This window comes from Theobroma cacao, chromosome 2 (genome assembly GCF_000208745.1).
Source record: "Theobroma cacao cultivar B97-61/B2 chromosome 2, Criollo_cocoa_genome_V2, whole genome shotgun sequence".
Taxonomy (NCBI): domain Eukaryota; kingdom Viridiplantae; phylum Streptophyta; class Magnoliopsida; order Malvales; family Malvaceae; genus Theobroma; species Theobroma cacao.
Window position 1 is genome coordinate 2,309,047 of NC_030851.1, and position 18,181 is coordinate 2,327,227.

Genomic DNA, 18,181 nt, shown 5'->3' on the forward strand with positions numbered 1-18,181 from the left:
AAAATTGATTCTTAATCATGTCATATTGTAAAGTCAATCTTAAAAGGTCTTAGATTCATTCATTAATCCTATTGGACTTACTCGATCCTGTTTGACTTACTCGAATCATACTTACTTTTAAGATTACTCATCCTAGGGCACAAAGATTTTTGTTATCTTTGTTCTTTTCTTTTCCTTTCAAATAATTTTTCTCTATTTTTAATTTATAAAGAAGTAATAAAATATCCTATTAAAATTATAAAGCAATATACAAAATAAATAAAGAGACAAATGAGAAAAAAAAAGAAAAAAGTAATTAGTTTCCAACCTTCGTCTGTATATTTAAATGAATTTTCCAAAATGTAGATGCGATTGCTATCAAAATATTCACTTGGAAGGGATACTGCATCCGCTCCATCGATGAACAATGTTTGGTTGCTTAACTTCCTTAAGCATAGTGTATCACTTGCTTCAACCTTGAATACTTGGAATGTTGCAACCCGATCGCATGGAATTTGAGGCTATGAATCTCCTGAAGCCGATCTTATTGTTGACAAGGGAGCTAGAGGAATTTGAACCCCTGCAATTGGATGAAGCAGAAAAGTTTGTAGATTGTTACTTGTCGTGCCCTTCGTTGGTTCTACAAGCCAATCTTTGGAAGCCCCGGTAGCATCCCCATTTGGTAATGGCTCACAGAGATTCAGATTTCCAATTGTGCCTTCACTCAAGTCAAAGTAGGTTATAATCATGTGATCCCAATCTTTACTATCATCGTCGAGGTGCAGTAGATTCCGAGCGGGTCGAGGAGCTCGCTTGAGGGCTGAACTCCATTGTTTGCATACGACGCTGGAGTGAACACGATCCACTAATGGGAGGCGCTGAAAGATTAAACCCCATATGTCATGAGGAAGTTCCTCCCATGGCGGATGAACCATCATCTCCATCTCTCTTTTTTGTGAGTACTTACAAAGGCAAAACAGTTTGGAAAATTAAAGAGGCAAAAGGGATTTAAGAACGTATCTATCTAATGTTTTTAGACAATCAATTGTGAAAAGATTTCTGATTCAGGTATAAGCGGTAAGGATTCTAGCCCTGTATTACTTCTTTGGAATAATCCAACTTATCCATTAAGGATATAATAGAGGTTGAATTTTACTACTCTTCTTTTCCTCCTACTAAAGACTTTGGACTTTCCCGTTTGTAATCAAATGTAAAAAATATGCACAAAAAATTCAAACGATACAAAACTCCTAAAATTGCACCACCTTAAATACCTATTTTATTACCCTTTATAAAGCACATGAACAAAAGCCTATTCATAGGTTTCAAACATGAAGAAAAGAGCTAATAAGGTGACACATTCATTTGTTTCAAACATGAAGAAAAGAGCTAGTAAGGTGACAGAAATTAACTCAAACCCACAAGGAAAATCTTGGCCTGACAGCACAAAAGCCTAAGAGGCCGAAACTGAACCTTAAATGTTTAATTGCCAACAACAATCAGAAATTGTCCCACTTGGGGACAATTTCAATTGTATATTTATAGATTGTGCTATACAATCACAAGGTGAACACATCAAATTAAAAACAAAATTTCTTTTATAAGGCCTCAATCAACGATAGAGGTTATATATATTTTTGTCTCCTAAACACATTACTGATGAAAATTTTGACTTTCCATCTTGTTCTTTGGACTCAAAATAATTTGGTTAACATATCCTAGTATTCTTTTGATTTCGAGTCTATTAAAATAGGGTAGAAATTGAATGAAACAAGTTTCTGATAACTCCTAAATCCCTTTACTTCTTGAGCTGCATAAATTTCTAACACCACATTAGAGGGATCTGACTATGACTAATGCTTTTATAAGCAAACTATATAAACTAAATAAGGAAAAGCAAAAAACCAAGAAATATAGATTAAAGAAAAAAATTGCACAGGAATGAAAGGAGTAGAAAACCAGATTCTTATTCCACCCAATGCCACAGTATCAAATCCATCTTAAATTGTAAAAAAGGGAAAATAAAAATCGTAACTCATAAGTCCTCAATTTTCATTAAAATGTTCTTGGCTATCAAGATTGGCTTTTTATTTCCAAAAAGAATATCATGCTTGAAATCTAAGAATGACATATAGAAATTAAGGAAATCATCCCAAATGACAATATTAAGAGTCCACGATGGAGGAGTTCAACCAATCAGTCTAGCTTAGCAATGACAGCATCAACAACTTCCTGTGTACTGCTATCTCCACCGAGATCTTTAGTCCGGTCCATACCTTCTAAAATTACACGTTTCACTGCAGTTTCGAGTCGATCAGCAAATGAAGGAAACTGGAGGTGCCTCAACATCATGGCAGAGGAGAGAAGCAAAGCCACTGGATTTGCCTTCTTTTGCTCTACTATCTTTTCTTTTCCCACATTCCCTGCTGAAGCGCCTTGCTCAAAGACAGCATGATCAGCTCCAACATTACCTGTAGTCAGAGAATTGTTGACTAAATTATAAGAGAAATAGCCAGAAAACAAGTAGCTAATATAGGTTCCGGATTATGTTCATGCCATGAAATAGCTAATAACTGAAAAACAACGCATATTAGTAAGTAATTGGTACCTCCCGGCATGACACCAGTGCCTCCAGCAATACCCGCTGCTGTATTTGCAACAAGATTTCCGTAAAGATTAGGAGTTACCTAAAGACACAGAAGAGGTCCAGCAGTTGGGTGAAGATTAGGCAAAACAGTTAAATGACTAAACCCTTGCTAAAAAACATAAATGGAACGCAACCTAAAAGCAAGTTACAAAAATCTCCATGCTAATGGATTCTTCCAGCAAAGTATACAACATTTCCAACGACAATTGAAATTGTGTTCAGCATTGGTAACAAAGATGTCAAAGATGATTAAAGCAGAGGTAAAGAAAATCTGGAATTGAGATCTGTATTTATATGTTGAACTAATTGTAATACCTTACACACACACACACGCACACGCACACGCACACGCACACACACACACACACACACACATATATATATATATATACACATATATTACAACAAGATGTGAGAGGAAAACACATATATTACAACAAGATGTGAGAGGAAAACAAGATGTGAGTTGGAACTGTCATGCAACTTAAGTTTAATGTTGATGGAACTTCAAGGGGAAATTCGGGAGACTCTAGGATTGGACGTATTATAAGCGATAACAAAGGAAAGGCACTAATCACCTTCTCCAAGGCAATGGGCCATGATCTGCTAATAGAAAGTGACTACTACGGCTGTTAAATGGGTTAACAGGCCTGATGCAGCTCCATGGTGGCTTAGGACACAGATCTTGCACACTAATCATCTCAAAAACAGAGACAAGAAATGGGAGATTCAGCATGTCTTAAGATCAGCTAACAGCATGGCGGATTCACTTGCAAAAGCTGCAGTAGGAAGAGAACAAGATCTTCTGCAGGTGCATCAAGTAGATGATCCTTTGGGTGGTTACAATGGGGGCTCCTCTTCCGCTGGTGGTGAGTGTTGATTGACCTTGCCTTATTTGTCCACAGGTTCCAGTGTGGTCCAGGGCGTGTTCGTGCCTGGTAAGGTTTTCATCACAGTGACACTTTTGTGGTTCAGATGAGCAGGTGAGGTGGGTCTGATAGTATACACTAACTTGATCTACTCAGCTGCTGATGGTTTTATTTGCATATTGTTGTTCATATGATGGTGGATCCTGGCTAAGGTTGGAATTGACATACTGATGTGTCTGTGTTGGGGGATCTCATGGATTGGTACTATTTCAATTGTTGCTGATATATAGATCTCATCAGTAGGATGTATAGTTATACTTTGCTCATCTGTGTCATAGCTGATGTCTTTTTGGTAGTCAGTCTTGCGAGGGATATGGTGTTTATGAGCCTTTGTTTTATGATGAACCACTGGTTTTGCTTCACAGGTGCTTATTGAGTGCTTACTGATATGTACAGGCTTAAAGAGAGTCCAGGACTGATATTTTTGTGAACTCACAGGACCCTTTTTATTGATGTTGTCAAAGAATGGTGTTCTGCTGCAATAAATCTTTTTATCTCAGGAAAAAGACTTCCAGAAGCATTCTTGTACCTCTTGTATGAATAAAATACATATATGGTTTTCAAAAAAAAAAATACATGTATCAATCTAAACTAGTGTCATATATCAATCTATACTAGAGGGAAGATCACCAAATGCTAAAATATGCATAAACATCAATGACTACAAACGGATTCATATTAAAAGATGTTAATATAAGAAAATTTTTTAAAAACTTAACATACCATGACATCAAATTGTTCTGGTTTTGAGACAAGTTGCATACAGCAATTGTCCACAATAATTTCATTGTACTTGATACTTGGATATTTGGTCGCCACTTCCCGGCAAGACTCCAAAAACAAACCATCAGCGAGTTTCATTATATTGGCCTTATGAACAGCAGTAACCTTCTTTCTATTGTTTAAATAGGCATACTCAAATGCATATTTTGCAATCCGCTCTGAACAAAACTTTGTTATCACCTACACGAGAAACAGCTAATCTAACAATAAGAAAATCTTCAAATTTTCATTAAAAAAGAAAACAATTCGATTATATAATCAATACCTTAAGACTCTCAACAACGCCAGGCACGACCTCATGTTCGAGCCCCGAGTATTCCCCTTCCGTATTCTCCCTAATTACCACAATGTCCACGTTTTCATGTCTGGTTGGCAATCCTGGTAAGTTACAGCAATTGACCAACGAAGCGTATAAATCCAATTCTTTTCTCAATTGCATATTCAGTGAACTAACTCCGCCTCCCATTGGAGTCTTCAACCCTCCTTTCAGACAAACTTTGTTCTTCTTTATTGAATCTATGACTTCCTGCGGCACGCACTTCATGTCGCCGTGAACCTCATACTTCTCGAAGTAAACCGGCGCGTGCATTGCTTCCATCACTTGTTCCACCGCGTTTGTCACCAACGGTCCGATTCCGTCTCCTGGGATTAGAGTTACGGGTCTCGGGGCTCCATCCCCTGGTCGGGGCATGTAAGTCACGGTTCGGCGATGGGTTCTTTGCGTTATAAGGGTTTTCAGAAGAGGAACGGATCTGCGTGACGTGGACATTTTCAGGTGAGGGTGTTTGAAGATTTCAGAGTTTTTGGCGGTCAAATTAGGGTTTTTAATCTTGAGAGAAATACGAAAAAAGGACAGTTGCAGAGAAGGCCGTTGACAGATGCGAATGGAAAAAAAGGACGAGGAAGGGATAATTTCGAAAAGCACCCCTTAATTTTAAATATTTTATATTTTTGACACTCAAATTTTTAAACCCTTGGTCTACTCACTGAATTGTGAGTAATCAGTAATATAATCTACTTAAGGTTTTTATTTCCTTTATAATATGAAATTTTAATTGGATTGTATTGTTTTGTAATTTCTGAAAAACTACAAATGAGTGAAATGACTAAATATTAATTACAGATTTTTTTTCATTTTGATATTCCTTCAAGCAGTTCAAGAATTGTGCTTTGTGCATATTATGTAAACGCTAATGAAAACTAAATAAAGGAATGGTTGAACAGATACATATAAAATGAATATTATAAATGTCCTACAAACCAAATACATTCATAAAAGATCATATAATTTTATTACTATAAATACCAACAAAAAATAAAAATAAATAAATATAATCATCTAACATTATTTCATTATGATACTCGAACATTTGGTTCATTAATTAATACATGATACAGAATTCGAGTATCCATTTTTCAAATTTAAAAAATAAATAAATAAATAAATAAATTATTCCATGCTCAATTCTCTAACCAAGTTCTAATTGAAGTCTCCAATCTTGATATTTGGAAAAAACCAGAGGTAACAAAAATCCTTTCCAAGCTTGGAAAGGTCCAAACTTGGAAGGGAACGTTCTATCCTTCCATCATGAAGGTAGAAAACACCGGATTCACGAGAAATGATTGGTTTCCAACCTTCGGCAGTGTAACCAAATGAATCTTCCAAAAAGTAAATGCAATTTTTACTGAAGTTTTCACCTGGAAGGGATAGTGAATCCACCCCATCGATGAACAAGGTTTGGTCATCTAAGTTGCTTAACCTCGTTAACCATAGTGTGTCATCACTTGCTTCAACCTTGAATACTTCGAATGTTGCAATCCGACAGTATGAAAATATAGGCTCGACGTTGTCCTCGTCGTCGTCGTCCTGGTCTTCGTCCTCAGTTATTAAGGCGTCTAATATTTTCAGAACTATCAGCAAGTCACCATTGGATTCCACCAAATATGGTATTGCAGCCCAGTTTTTACCAAAGGTATCTACTTCTTCAAGCGGGTCTTCAAGGAAAATCGGGGAACTGATCTCGAACATCGTTAGAGGGATTAGCTTCAAAATAACATCATGATCACCTGCTAATTTCAGGGAATGGGTTTGAAATTGAAAAGTGACTTCATCGTCTTCTGTTGTAATCAATGCATATAATATTCCATGGCAGAATAAAATGCATGCGTAACGATGATCATCAGCTACACCTAACCCTTCAAATATGATCCACCTCTTATCCTTTGGTCTGCACAGTGCCAAAATCCTGCCCTCATCAAAGCACGCTGCAACGACGCATTGGGATGCATCCCTGGAAGATATTTCAATCTTGTCAATGGCGTTCGTATCTTCCGAAGTCGATCTTATTGTTAACAAGGGAGGAAGAGGAATTTGAACCCCTGAAATTGGATCAAGCAGAAAAATTTGCGGACTATTTTTCTTGCCCTTGGTGAGTGCAAGCCAACCTTTGGAAGCCCCGATGAGAGTCGCTCCTGATATTGACTTGGGGAGATTCAGCTTTCCAATTGCACCTTCACCCAAGTCGAAGAAGCTTATCATGTGTTTGCAATCGTTGTTATCATTAATATTGTCTGGAGGCAGCAGAATCCAGATAGGTTGAGGAGGAGATTGCTTTAGGGCTGAACTCCATTGTTTACATACGAGGCTGGCGTGAATTCGATCCACTAATAACAGACGTTGAAAGATTAAACCCCATATGTCACGAGGAAGTTTGTCCCATTGTGGATGAACCTTTTGAGTTTTTTCAGGCTCTTTTTCGCACATTCCTTTTACGAATGGCTTCGAGAGAGAAGACCAGCCTTTCCCAAGGCACAGCCCGAGACTTCTGCGAGCTTGAAACAAAGTGCTCAGCATCCTAGCTTAGCATAATGTAGCAGACGAGAAGATTAAAGAGGAAAGAGACCTCAGACGTGAGAAAATTATACAAGGAGATTTGAGAAAGTTTATACCTAAAAAAAGGACAACATATCTATCTAATTTTAAATTTTAAAGTTGAGTTATCTAATTTTAAATTTTAAAGTTGGGTTACTAAATTTAAGATGGATAAGGGTTGTCTTAGTTCAACTGGAAGTAGGCAACAAACAGCAAAGAAATAGCTCAAATCGCCACACCAATGAATCAAGTAATTTAAGGCATTAAGACAAGTCGTTTCAGACATTTTTCCAAGAATACAATTACAAACTACAAATGAATCTGATTAACACTCATTTATTGATATCTGATGAAATTATGGGGTAAAAAGAAATCCAACTGAAACTCTTAATACAGCCAAGTTGGGGAAATAAAGGCGATAGCCAAGAGAATAGAAAGAGGGTATTGACAGCACCCCAACTGCAGAAACTTACCCAAATAGAAAAAAAAAGATGCTATTCATTGTCAAAATACCTACTCACTATAATGGAACAAAGATATATGTGTTTCTGAATAGTCAAAGGTTCAAGTCCTGATCAAAACCAGTATGTGGGCTTAATATCAAGAAAAAAGTGCACGGCCAAACTAAGTGCACAGGTGTTCAGATAACCAGCTTCAAATCTGTATTTGCTTGATCAAATGGCATCTCCAATTGGATCATGCTGCTTCCTTCATGCACCGGATGAAGCGAATAGCAGGCTCTGCATATTGTATCCAAAAGGTGCATTAATTGGTGGCTGATGAGGTAGCAACTGTATTGCCCAATCCCATCTTCTGCCCCAACAGAGCGAGTTGCTCAACAAACTCCGATCCAGTTAAAATTTCTGTTGTTCCATATATAACATACTTGACAGGCTGCTGACGCTGTACAAGCTCTTGCAAGCTGCCATACTCCACGTAATTTCCACCACCGATCATGAAAACAATAGCTTCTTTAAAAGGTCCTTTCAGATGGCTGCTACTAGTGCCAGAGCTTGACTTTGGGGCACGAGGATCAAACACAAGGTAAGAATCAATTTCAGGGTTTGGCTTCCCCTCCATCAAAGCTTCCACAATCCTTGTCAATGCCAGCTGCCTATCACTAGACAATAGGTTCTTCACACCAGCTGTGACAGCACTAATTGACTGGCCGTAAATCTTCTCAGCCCAATCAACAATGTTATTTCTACTAGCAGAATTTGCTGATGCCAATGAAACATTCAATGACTTGATCTTCTTCACATACTGAAAAGCACTTGTATCAATGTCAGATTCTCTTAGTGCTGCTTCCACTGCTTCTGCTTCTGATGGATTAATGGTTTCTGAAGAGATAATATACATTATAGCAAACCGCAGCTTATCTGTCTTGGTACCTTTTCCCTTAAGTACACTCAGCAACTCATTTCGATCAATGCTACCTCTGACCATCATGTCATTCTCCTTCTTAGCATAAGAGTCAAGAGATCTCTCCTTTATTTCACCCAAGAGCACCGTTGCAATGTTTGTGTGTTTATCAATAACCTGCTTCCGATCTGTCAGCTCAGGCAGGGAGTTCACTGCATTCATCAAGTGCTTTGTGTTCCCAATCAAGTCTGTACCATCAAACTCAGTTCCTGCAGTCCCACCAGTCCTTCGATTCACCTCATCAACATCCTTCTTATATTTGTTCAATTGGGTCTCAATCTCAACAGCAACTTCAGGAAATTCCAACGATCCATTTGCCATCCAAAATGGGTCTGAGCTATCCAACTCGTACGATTTCATTCCACCTTTCTCTCCAGGCACACTCAACCTGTTAAGTTTCAATCCAAGAATATCATGTACAAGTGGGCGGTACCTAAAATCATGTTGTAATCCAGCAGATAACTCAAAATTCCGATCAAAGACACACAAAATTGGACGCTGAAACGAGCTTACAAAACTCCCACCTTCAGAAAACAAATTGTTCTTTGACAACAAATGATCCCTCAACTTCTGATCCAATGCTGAAGCAACCAACTCTGCTGGTCCACCACGCGGGCATCTTATTATTGGCACCACTGAAAGTGTAGCCAAAACGCAAAATAATCCACTAACAACCCTCTCAATAATATCCTCAATCTCTTTATCCCCTGCAGATGGGTCATTCAATTGGACATAAGTAGACTCCTGGGACAACGAGAACAAATTATCCTCCAGCGTCACAAACTCCAAATACTGATCATGAACCTTCGAAATCCTATGAATTGAATCGGAATTCAAAGTCCCAGAGGCAAGGTCCTCCAAAAGCGGCCTTGGTATAGACGAAGAGAAATTCAGATGGAAACTATCATAGAGCGAACGTGAGGCATCAGCTACAATTCTCTGGATATTGGAATGACTAGGCTGAACAAAATACACAGCTGGCACATCATGGACAGGTTTTCGATCCTTATCAATAAGGAAGTACAGGGTAACACCGTGCTTGCGCAGATCCTTGACATGGATCAATGGGGACAGTATATTTTGACAAAATCTGTCATAAATCAAGATCTTGTAAACCTCCTCATTAGCAGTTCCAGAGGGATTCACAGGTTGATTCAAATTCAGCATTCGGATTATACATTCTGTAAACCCAGCAAAAGAGAAAGACCAAAACACCCACTAAGATTAAAGGTCCAAAATGACAAATCAAATTCAACCCAGCATCTAAAAAGCCAGACAAAACTAGATCCAAAACATACTTGTGGTAGATTTATGGATTTAGATTCATAGAATAATAGATCAAATTCAACAAAAGTTTAACAGGGTCAAAATTAGAGACACAAGAGTTTGTTCTAATTGCATCTAAATTAAAATTTAAAAAGAGAAATGAAATAGGATTTTGGTAACTTGAGGGGAAATGAAGGAGAAAGATCTAGAGAGGGAATTCACCTGTCTGTTTCTGGCGAAGATTGAGAGCCATAGAAGACTGGAAAATTAAGCTCTTTGCACCCAACAAGTTACTCTCAAATTTCAAGACTCAAATTTGTTGCTCTGGGTTTCTCTTGGGTAATGGAAAGCCCTTTGGGAGAGCGCTCCTCTCTGTTTCTCTTTGTTGCAATTTCGAGGGAGTGAAACTCATGAACTAAAGATTCACGGGGCGTAAATAGCGAAATAATTAAAAAAAATGGAAATGACAAAAAAAAAAAACGTAAATTAGAAGTAGGGTATTCTGCGGTGAGTTTATTTTAGTATTCTGGAACTGGAAACTTATACTTGCCACGTGGAAAAGTGTTCAACCAATTATGGGGTTAATTGGAAGAATTTTAAAAGAATTTTGAAAAAGTTGTGTTTGGCTATCAACTAGTACTAAATTAGTTAATGGTGTAAAAGAAAGTAAGAAACTCCTTTATGTCCAAACGCGACCTTAAATAGATTTCCATCTAATATAGGAGGCATTTGGAGCGCTCTCACAGTTCCAAGCAAACTGAAAGAACCAGCGACAATGCAAACAGAGATAAGAACGTTGTCGTTTTTGCGTAACAGATACTGGGTCCTCAGGCATGGCAAAAGCATCCCAAATGAGAAAGGCCTTGTTGTTTCTTCATTGGTCAGTCAATCCCTTTCAACTGTCTTCTAATGCTTTATGAGTACTTCTTTTTGCAGGGAGCTATGGGCTGCCTGTATCCTTGTTTTGTTGGAAATAATGCTTATCTTATCTGGGTCTATCCTGGAAATATGTGGAATTGATCTTAGTCTATGATCCTGTCAGGTTCAGGGCATATTTCTTTGAGATGCCAAAGTGATGTTAAGCTTCAGTTTGGCTATAATTTCTTTTCATATCATTTGCAAATCCATAGATTTATGTGTCACTCTCTAGATTATATCCATTTGCCAATTTCCAGTTTTGCTACTTGGCTCTGTTTATTAACCAATAATCAGAATGCCATCAGGAAAATGGCACTCGTTCTGAATATGGGTTGGCATCTGAAGGTGTTGAGCAGGCACAGTTGGCTGGAAAATTATTCCTCAAGGTAAGTACTTTTTTGCGTTAATTTCCCCTTTTTCCGAATAACTACCATCCCCTGCGAGTGAATAAATTCACAATGCTGATTGAAGGTTATTGGGAATATTAACACTGAAAATCACATAGCTGGCTTGAATGATGATTACTTTTAACAGAATGTAGGCACCAATTAGTGAATATAAAGAAGTTGCTTGCAACTAGTTCTGATGAGAAGTTGAAGGCTCTCCTTTATTGCCTAGTTTCTAACCTTGCTCTCCCTTAACAGAAAAAGGAAAAGAAAAGAAAGCTGCTTTACTTACAGATGGATTACATACCAATTGCAGGAATTGAAGGAAAAAACCATACCACTTTCAAATGTGCGCATTTGTTACTCACCATTTGCAAGGACAAGTCATACAGCAGAGGTTGTTGCATCCGTTCTGAATATTCCATTTGAGGGCCCTCAATGTAAGGTGAGCTATTTCGCCATCTCAACGATGCTCATCATTGAGAAGTTAATCATGATTCTAGATCAGAGGTTCTCTGCTTTAGATTTGGATCTTTTCTTGGGGAAAAATGAGATATCGAATGAGATTTCTGTTTCTACTTTTGCTTCTCACTGATATTGAACGAATGCAATTGGCTGAAAGGACAGGTCATAGAAGATCTTCGAGAACGTTACTTTGGTCCTTCCTTTGAACTTCTGTCACATGACAAAGTAAGTGATCTGTACATAGGTCAGTTTATTCTTTTGCCAGGCATTAGTTTTGCAGCTGAAGGATTCTGAGGTCTACCATATAACACAACAATAATGGGTTTTTGAGTAGATATGTAGGACAATTTAGGCAACAAACCGTTAAATAGGTTCAAATTTTGCTTATTTTACCCTTTTAGGGCTGTTCACATTCGAGTTTTTCCTAACTTTTCTTGTACATCATAAACAGTATTCAGAAATATGGGCTATGGATGAAAAAGATCCATTCACAAGGCCAGAAGGTGGAGAAAGTGTTGATGATGTGGCCTCTAGACTTGCAAGTGCTATGGCAACCATGGAATCAGAATACCAAGGGTAAATTTATTCTCCTTTCTTTTGACTTTGGAGCAAATAAGACCAATGGAATAGTTCTAGAACATCAAACAGCATTGTCATTTCTGTTTTTCCACACAGAACATGCTTAACAGGCATCCCAAATTATGAGATGTCCTCCCCTTCTATGGTAGGTATGGAGTAGTGAATCAGTCATTGTGTGCATAGGCATGGAGTTCCTTATGATTGGAATCCTAAGAGTGGTTAAACGTAAAGGAATAATGATTCTGGTTTAGTCTCTGACTAGAAGTAGAAATTTGCTCTAAAATGTAGAATTGCTTATCAGATTGGTTATACCAATGTGCTGTGTAAATAATAGGTATGCAGTATCATTATCATGATAACATGCTGAAGCAGAGCAATCCAGCAGTGCAAATTATTCCTCTTTCTGCATAATGTGAGACCAGTCTAAGTTAAGATTCTTTCTTTTTCAAAGCAGATGTGTGATCTTGGTTGTCAGCCATGGTGATCCCTTGCAAATCTTGCAAACCATACTCAATGCAGCTTCAGAACAGATGGAACCGAGTAGCAATGACCTAGGATCGAGAATTCAAGCAGTTAGACTCCCTTCTATTTTATCACAGCATCGACAGTTCGCACTGCTTACTGGCGAACTTCGGGCAGTTTTATAATCTGCAGCTCCTCCTATATTGTTTCTTCCACCAAGTCATTGGGAAATTTTGGCCAGCATTTTATGACCGAATGATTTACTAGACATTCATATGATCAATCTTTCATTTCATAATGCTAGCTATGGCATTGCAAGAACTATGAATTGCAAGAACTATGAATTGCAAGTACCTGGTAAGGACTTTATATGGGCGTTGCTGTATTTACCATTACCCTATTTAAAAAGGCATAAGAATAAAGCCACTGCAGTACTGTTAAAATTGTATCATTCTGAGCAAAAGAATATATTACTTGAGAGATAAGAGGGAAAATGCTTTCAAATATCGTGCATATATTCATAGCAAGAATACAGATAGCTCTGATCTGTTCAAAACTTTCAGGGCAATGATTTCCAGACATTAGTCAAGCTTGGTTTGGCCTGAAAACATCTCTCAAAAAATTATGAGCAAAGATGTCACCAGTCATGCAACTCGATTCTTGATTCTTTGTATGCAATGGCCAAGCCCTGAATAAACTGTATACAACATGACACCTATTACAGTACTTACCCACTGAGTCCCCTGCATAAACAACCACCCCATTTGATGGGAAAATATCAACAGCAGGAATTCGAAAGAAATCTTCAGCCGCCTCTTGCAGAAACAATGCTCTTGAGCATGTCAACCAAGAAAGCCACCCAAAAGCTAAGAATAGGGATGTCTCTTGAAGCACTCACACCAGCATGTCTTCTGTTCATATAGCCACAATTATTCACATAAGCTTTAATCCTTTGTAACCCATCTACGGCCCCTAATCTGATATCCACCATGGCTCTGATCACTGCTGCTTTCTCCTCCACTTTCTGCACTGGTATATCCTGATTTTCTACGATGTTTCTTTCCCCTTGCAACCCCACTATCACTAATGCTCCCATTTAAGAGGGGATCATCTATACCGCGAATTACCCTCCGTGCAGATGTGGCAAGGCAACTATCATCCTTTGTCTTTCTCCTGTCTTTGTCATGCCTCTTGATGTTTTGAGAGATCTTATGCAGTTTCTCATTGAACTTGGTAATCCCCTTCTCAACAGGCTCAACTGCTTGGTTTACCGTAAATTTTACATCATTCACAATCTGCACAAGAAAAGAGCACATTCAGCACTAGTAATTTCAACATACCAATGAAAAGAAAAGAGAATAGATCTGATGTTTGAAAGATTTGACTTTATAGGCACAAAAAGGTAACAAATGTTTTATGCTCTTCAAAATGGCCATGAACGAACATAATGGGTCAATCTGCCTCAGGTTTTGACCAAATGTGGTTGTATTATGGATATTAATTAGCAACTTATTGCTTTCCCATCTACCTGAAGAAATGCTATTATGGAGAACCAGCAACTTTCACCTATTAGGTAATTACAGCACACCATAATTATTCTCTCACTAACCGTTAATTAATAATCTCCACGTACATAGCTAAATCTAAAATTGCACTATTAGTTAAACTGATGACTTACATATCCACCACCACCAATAAATACGTCCTTCACACTTTCTTTGATGGTCATTCCACTTCGAACCTCTATGTCAGGCTGAGGTAGGCGTAGCTTTGTGGGTCGCTCACTGTCCCTAACCTCATCAGGATCCAGAGGGCAATCAACAGATGCATAGTCTCCAAGGATTGAAACACTTCCGGGAATGCGATCTCCCATTAGCTCATAAGGTTTGGAAGGGAAAACATATAGGTGAACAACAGAAGCAATGCCCATCTGTGCTGGAGGAATAGAATGACATGTCAAACTTTCATATTAGAGAAAGACTTACAAAATTTACAAGCCTTTTAAATGATCGACAAAGGTAATGTTCCAATTTACAAGCAAATGGGTTAATCTTTTGATTATTTATTACATAGCTGCATACCTATAGTAAATAGGAGTACAACCTAGAAAAAATACATTGGTGATTGAAGACATCTACCTCTATACATATAATGAAGTCTTGGACACTTGACTTGAACTGCAAGCCTTCAGCAATTGGACTTCTGAACAGACCAAGAGCATAAAAAAGGGCAATCGCCACACCTTGCCACCAAGTTAAAAACACAATTGATTTAAAAGTCAAAAACTTGGCCAATGGCTTTATGTGAGCCAGTTCATCCTTTGTGACAGTATAAAATTGAACTAAACAGTATAAAGCCCATGACTGACTAAAATTGAGAACCACCGCCATATAAGGATACCTGCAAAATCAGGAAAAAAAATGCCAAGACAATGAGAAATTTCTTAAGAGGGGCCATTCACAAAATTCTGTTTCACTTATGAATATTCACCACTTTAAGTGCAAGAAAATAGTACCAGAATATTTTAAACAAACACTAGTGCTCACAAGTGAAACATCATCATAAATTATAATTTTAAGTGGCTTGTTGCTTAGAAGGTGAAGCATTAAAAGTAGCATCAATATGAATCACAATCATTCAAAACTACTTTCTTCCACCCAGAAAAGTTCTTTCGACTAATAACCGACCACAATAATCCTCATTATCTCCAACAACATTCTACATTAAGATCATCTTACCCACATCCCCATTTGAATTCTCCTTCACAATATACACCAAAAGCTTCAAGAATTACTGCTAAAAGAGCAGTCAATAACTTGATTATCATCTGCCAACAAAGCATACAGCTCCGTTAATATAGGAATCCAAAGACGGAAGCAAAAGGGATAATTCATTTTCTTGAAGCTAAAGAACACTTACATATTGGACTATGCCGAACTTGACAACTTGGTAAAACCATTGACCAAGTTTCCATGGTCTTAGGATATAATTCATGGGAAAAGGGTGCTTAACAGTTCCCTTTTCACAGTCAAGTCCCAATAGTGGAGTTTTAGCACTTGCGCGTCCTAGTCTTTCCATGAATTCAATAGTCCTCTCTTCACCACCTTAAAAGCAGAAATTGAAAGAAAGATTGCAATGAAGGAAAAAAACTTCTCAATATCAGTCCTTAAATAAAAAGTAGCTCAACTCTGAAAAATGAAGACCATTAAAAATATGAGGGAGAAGAAAAATGAAAATAAAATATTTAACAAATAGCCTGTGGAGCTTTGAAATTTATGCTGTATGATGGAACTTTGAAAACTCCATAAACCAGAAACGCATATGTCATGCACAAACTTTAATCTCTGAACATTTTGAAAGAAATTATGTCGGAAGTTTTAGGTCCACATTGTCAAATACATGAAAAAACTAGTGTGCATAAGTCAGTTTGACAGAAACATCCAATCTTCTTTTGTATCTCTCTAATGAATGAAATATTTACATTATAACTTATCCAATAATACCAATATTTTGAGTACCTCTTCTCTTTGTGCATGTGCATGTCAGTCTGAGATATTTCATACATGTGTCATTAATAGCTCAATTCATGACATTCTTAACACCAAACAAGTTTAAACTAAAACCAGTCATTGGCTAGAAACTGGAAACGTCCTACAGCCCCTACATAGAATCTGCAGTTTTGAGCCTTGAGAATTGGTCATGAATGCTAAAGATAAAGGTTAGAGCTGCAAATAATCATGTCCAGGACCTTGCTTGAGTAAAACCAACAGAGAAATGCACATTTTCTTTTAGAATTTAACTAAAAATTAGGCGCATTATGAGTGACCGTTCTTTATACGACATCATAAGAATCTATACATTCTTAAATAGGAAGATAAAGAAAAAGTGAAGTGTTGAAATATCTGTTCAAAGGCGTTAAAAACAATAACAAGAATCCAAAATTAAGATTCAAGGATATAAAAGCAGTTTAACAGAAGGAAAAAAAATAAAGATGCCACTATAGAAACCGTGAATTCAATGAAATAACATGTATCAATTATCCACAATTACAAAATAATATCTTTATTTGAACTTCAAGGCTCTAGAAATGGACATACCCAAGCAAGCAACAAGGTATCTTCCGAAGCAATACATGGCAAATGATTCATAGCAATCGCGTAGTATCGAACAATCAACGCTAATTGATGGATCCACCAATGATACAAACTGTTAAAATAATCCAAGTTAGCAAGACAGAAAATAACATATAATTGCAGCAAAGCACATTGAAGTATTGTGCCAAAATTATACCTAGAATGTTAAAAATTTTATAGACTTAAAATGCACACCAAACTAAAAATTTAAGCTGAATATAGGTCAAATTTCATGCAGGCATGCTACTAAATTTAAGTCAAAAAACAAACTGCACCTCCAATGCAAGCATGTTAGCAACATCAAATCCAACTATTCAACATTCATGCCATGATTTTACATAAATTTCTTAAGATATATTCAGCAATCTCAAACACCAAAATTTTACTTCAAAACTTTCAACGTCAAGCAAAATATTTAAATTTCAGGAGTTCAAGTACAGAAATTTCCCACTACAAGCATCTTTAAAAGAAAAAAGTCTCCAGCATTAATCATTCAATATTTATGCTAGTGATTTCGCTCAGACTCAGAATCCATAAACTCCAGAACACCAACTTTCACCTAACAGTCCATAAATTTGAGCGAAAATAGACAACGATTTCAAAAATTTTTGAAGTTATCTAACCTCAAGATACATGCTGATGATTTTAGTCTTACAATGTCATAAAACACTTCTTATCATCAAAAAAACTTAAAAATTAACGCAAAAACACTAGGAGTTGCAAGATCCGAACTACATAAAACATCCAACTCTAAGATTAAATAGCTTCCACTCAACAGAAGAAAAAAAAAGTCAATTCGATCAAAAAACTCACCGATTCTACAGAGTAGCAAGGAACCATAAGAATAACTCCGATCAAAAACTTTTGCTCCTGCGAGTCAAAAAAGCCCAAACAAAAGGTCAACCAAAGCAATATGAAATAAGCAGTAAAGAAAGAACTAAATAAAATCTCTAACATAAAAAAAAAAACTCACCTCAGGATTCTTGTACGAAGAGAGGTGTTCGAAAATAAGATACAATGAAAGCGAAAGCGTTATGACTAAAAGGACACCAGCTATCAAAGTCGCCCAAATAGGAGGCGAATAGCCCAATAGGTAATCTGTAATCTTCATCAGCTACTACACCTTCTTTTACTTTGATGGTAATCAGCATAATTGATTTTCCACTTCCAGAAAAAAGGTTAGAAAAATCAACCGGATGATCATCGCTAACTCTGTTTGTTTCAAAGAAAACGGAGGGTTTTTAAACGAACGGAAACGAAAAAATTGAAAACCCTAGAGAAAGCTTTGATTGATTGAAAATGGAGGACCAAAAGTAGTCGAGAGAGATGAAGCTCTGGCA

At 37.3% G+C, this 18,181-nt stretch overlaps 5 protein-coding genes across 8 annotated transcripts; 1 reads left to right on the forward strand and 4 right to left on the reverse strand.

The window, feature by feature from the left end:
• LOC18607405 (isocitrate dehydrogenase [NAD] regulatory subunit 1, mitochondrial) lies at positions 285–5,228 on the reverse strand. Of its 3 annotated transcripts, none has more exons than XM_007041568.2 (5): positions 4,604–5,228; positions 4,279–4,518; positions 2,588–2,666; positions 2,133–2,450; positions 285–857 (listed from the first exon to the last, which is right to left on the reverse strand). In XM_007041568.2, exons 1-4 carry the CDS (start codon positions 5,105–5,107, stop codon positions 2,176–2,178), a joined length of 1,098 nt encoding a protein of 365 aa, XP_007041630.2. In that variant the 5' UTR covers positions 5,108–5,228; the 3' UTR covers positions 285–857; positions 2,133–2,175. The 3 variants fall into 3 exon arrangements, with proteins under 3 accessions (XP_007041630.2, XP_007041629.2, XP_017971875.1); XM_007041567.2 differs by having other exon boundaries at positions 285–941; XM_018116386.1 differs by lacking the exon at positions 285–857 and having other exon boundaries at positions 1,922–2,450.
• LOC18607406 (putative F-box protein At4g22660) lies at positions 5,819–7,192 on the reverse strand. The gene has a single exon (XM_007041569.2). The coding sequence runs from the start codon at positions 7,190–7,192 to the stop codon at positions 5,819–5,821; it is 1,374 nt and encodes a 457-aa protein (XP_007041631.2).
• On the reverse strand, positions 7,521–10,307 carry LOC18607407 (SEC1 family transport protein SLY1). The gene is made up of 2 exons (XM_007041570.2): positions 10,121–10,307; positions 7,521–9,813 (listed from the first exon to the last, which is right to left on the reverse strand). Exons 1-2 carry the CDS (start codon positions 10,149–10,151, stop codon positions 7,976–7,978), a joined length of 1,869 nt encoding a protein of 622 aa, XP_007041632.2. The 5' UTR covers positions 10,152–10,307; the 3' UTR covers positions 7,521–7,975.
• On the forward strand, positions 10,632–13,156 carry LOC18607408 (metal-independent phosphoserine phosphatase). Its single transcript, XM_007041571.2, has 6 exons — positions 10,632–10,778; positions 11,122–11,202; positions 11,519–11,647; positions 11,830–11,892; positions 12,119–12,243; positions 12,701–13,156. Exons 1-6 carry the CDS (start codon positions 10,674–10,676, stop codon positions 12,891–12,893), a joined length of 696 nt encoding a protein of 231 aa, XP_007041633.2. The 5' UTR covers positions 10,632–10,673; the 3' UTR covers positions 12,894–13,156.
• LOC18607409 (protein LAZ1) lies at positions 13,203–18,177 on the reverse strand. 2 transcript variants are annotated; one of them, XR_001926749.1, is made up of 8 exons: positions 17,815–18,177; positions 17,655–17,711; positions 16,806–16,914; positions 15,628–15,812; positions 15,447–15,535; positions 14,847–15,108; positions 14,387–14,643; positions 13,203–14,003 (listed from the first exon to the last, which is right to left on the reverse strand). XR_001926749.1 is itself a non-coding variant. In XM_007041573.2 (8 exons), the coding sequence occupies exons 1-8, from the start codon at positions 17,950–17,952 to the stop codon at positions 13,653–13,655; spliced, it is 1,443 nt and encodes a 480-aa protein (XP_007041635.1). In that variant the 5' UTR covers positions 17,953–18,177; the 3' UTR covers positions 13,203–13,652. The 2 variants fall into 2 exon arrangements, 1 of the variants encoding a protein (XP_007041635.1); XM_007041573.2 differs by having other exon boundaries at positions 14,387–14,638.

Excerpts from the sequence above, each read along its gene's own strand:
- LOC18607405 (XM_007041568.2), bottom strand. The coding sequence starts at position 5,107 with ATGTCCACGTCACGCAGATCCGTTCCTCTTCTGAAAACCCTTATAACG. Across the intron at positions 2,667-4,278 it reads CAGAACAATTTGATGTCATG|GTAACTCCTAATCTTTACGG; the intron begins GTATGTTAAGTT and ends CTGTGTCTTTAG. Across the intron at positions 2,451-2,587 it reads CACTGGTGTCATGCCGGGAG|GTAATGTTGGAGCTGATCAT; the intron begins GTACCAATTACT and ends CTCTGACTACAG.
- LOC18607406 (XM_007041569.2), bottom strand. The coding sequence starts at position 7,192 with ATGCTGAGCACTTTGTTTCAAGCTCGCAGAAGTCTCGGGCTGTGCCTT.
- LOC18607407 (XM_007041570.2), bottom strand. The coding sequence starts at position 10,151 with ATGGCTCTCAATCTTCGCCAGAAACAGACAG. Across the intron at positions 9,814-10,120 it reads TCTTCGCCAGAAACAGACAG|AATGTATAATCCGAATGCTG; the intron begins GTGAATTCCCTC and ends CTGGGTTTACAG.
- LOC18607408 (XM_007041571.2), top strand. The coding sequence starts at position 10,674 with ATGCAAACAGAGATAAGAACGTTGTCGTTTTTGCGTAACAGATACTGG. Across the intron at positions 10,779-11,121 it reads GCCTTGTTGTTTCTTCATTG|GAAAATGGCACTCGTTCTGA; the intron begins GTCAGTCAATCC and ends GAATGCCATCAG. Across the intron at positions 11,893-12,118 it reads AACTTCTGTCACATGACAAA|TATTCAGAAATATGGGCTAT; the intron begins GTAAGTGATCTG and ends CATCATAAACAG.
- LOC18607409 (XM_007041573.2), bottom strand. The coding sequence starts at position 17,952 with ATGAAGATTACAGATTACCTATTGGGCTATTCGCCTCCTATTTGGGCG. Across the intron at positions 15,109-15,446 it reads GAATTCAAATGGGGATGTGG|GTATCCTTATATGGCGGTGG; the intron begins GTAAGATGATCT and ends CTGATTTTGCAG. Across the intron at positions 14,639-14,846 it reads ACTTCATTATATGTATAGAG|ATGGGCATTGCTTCTGTTGT; the intron begins GTAGATGTCTTC and ends CCTCCAGCACAG.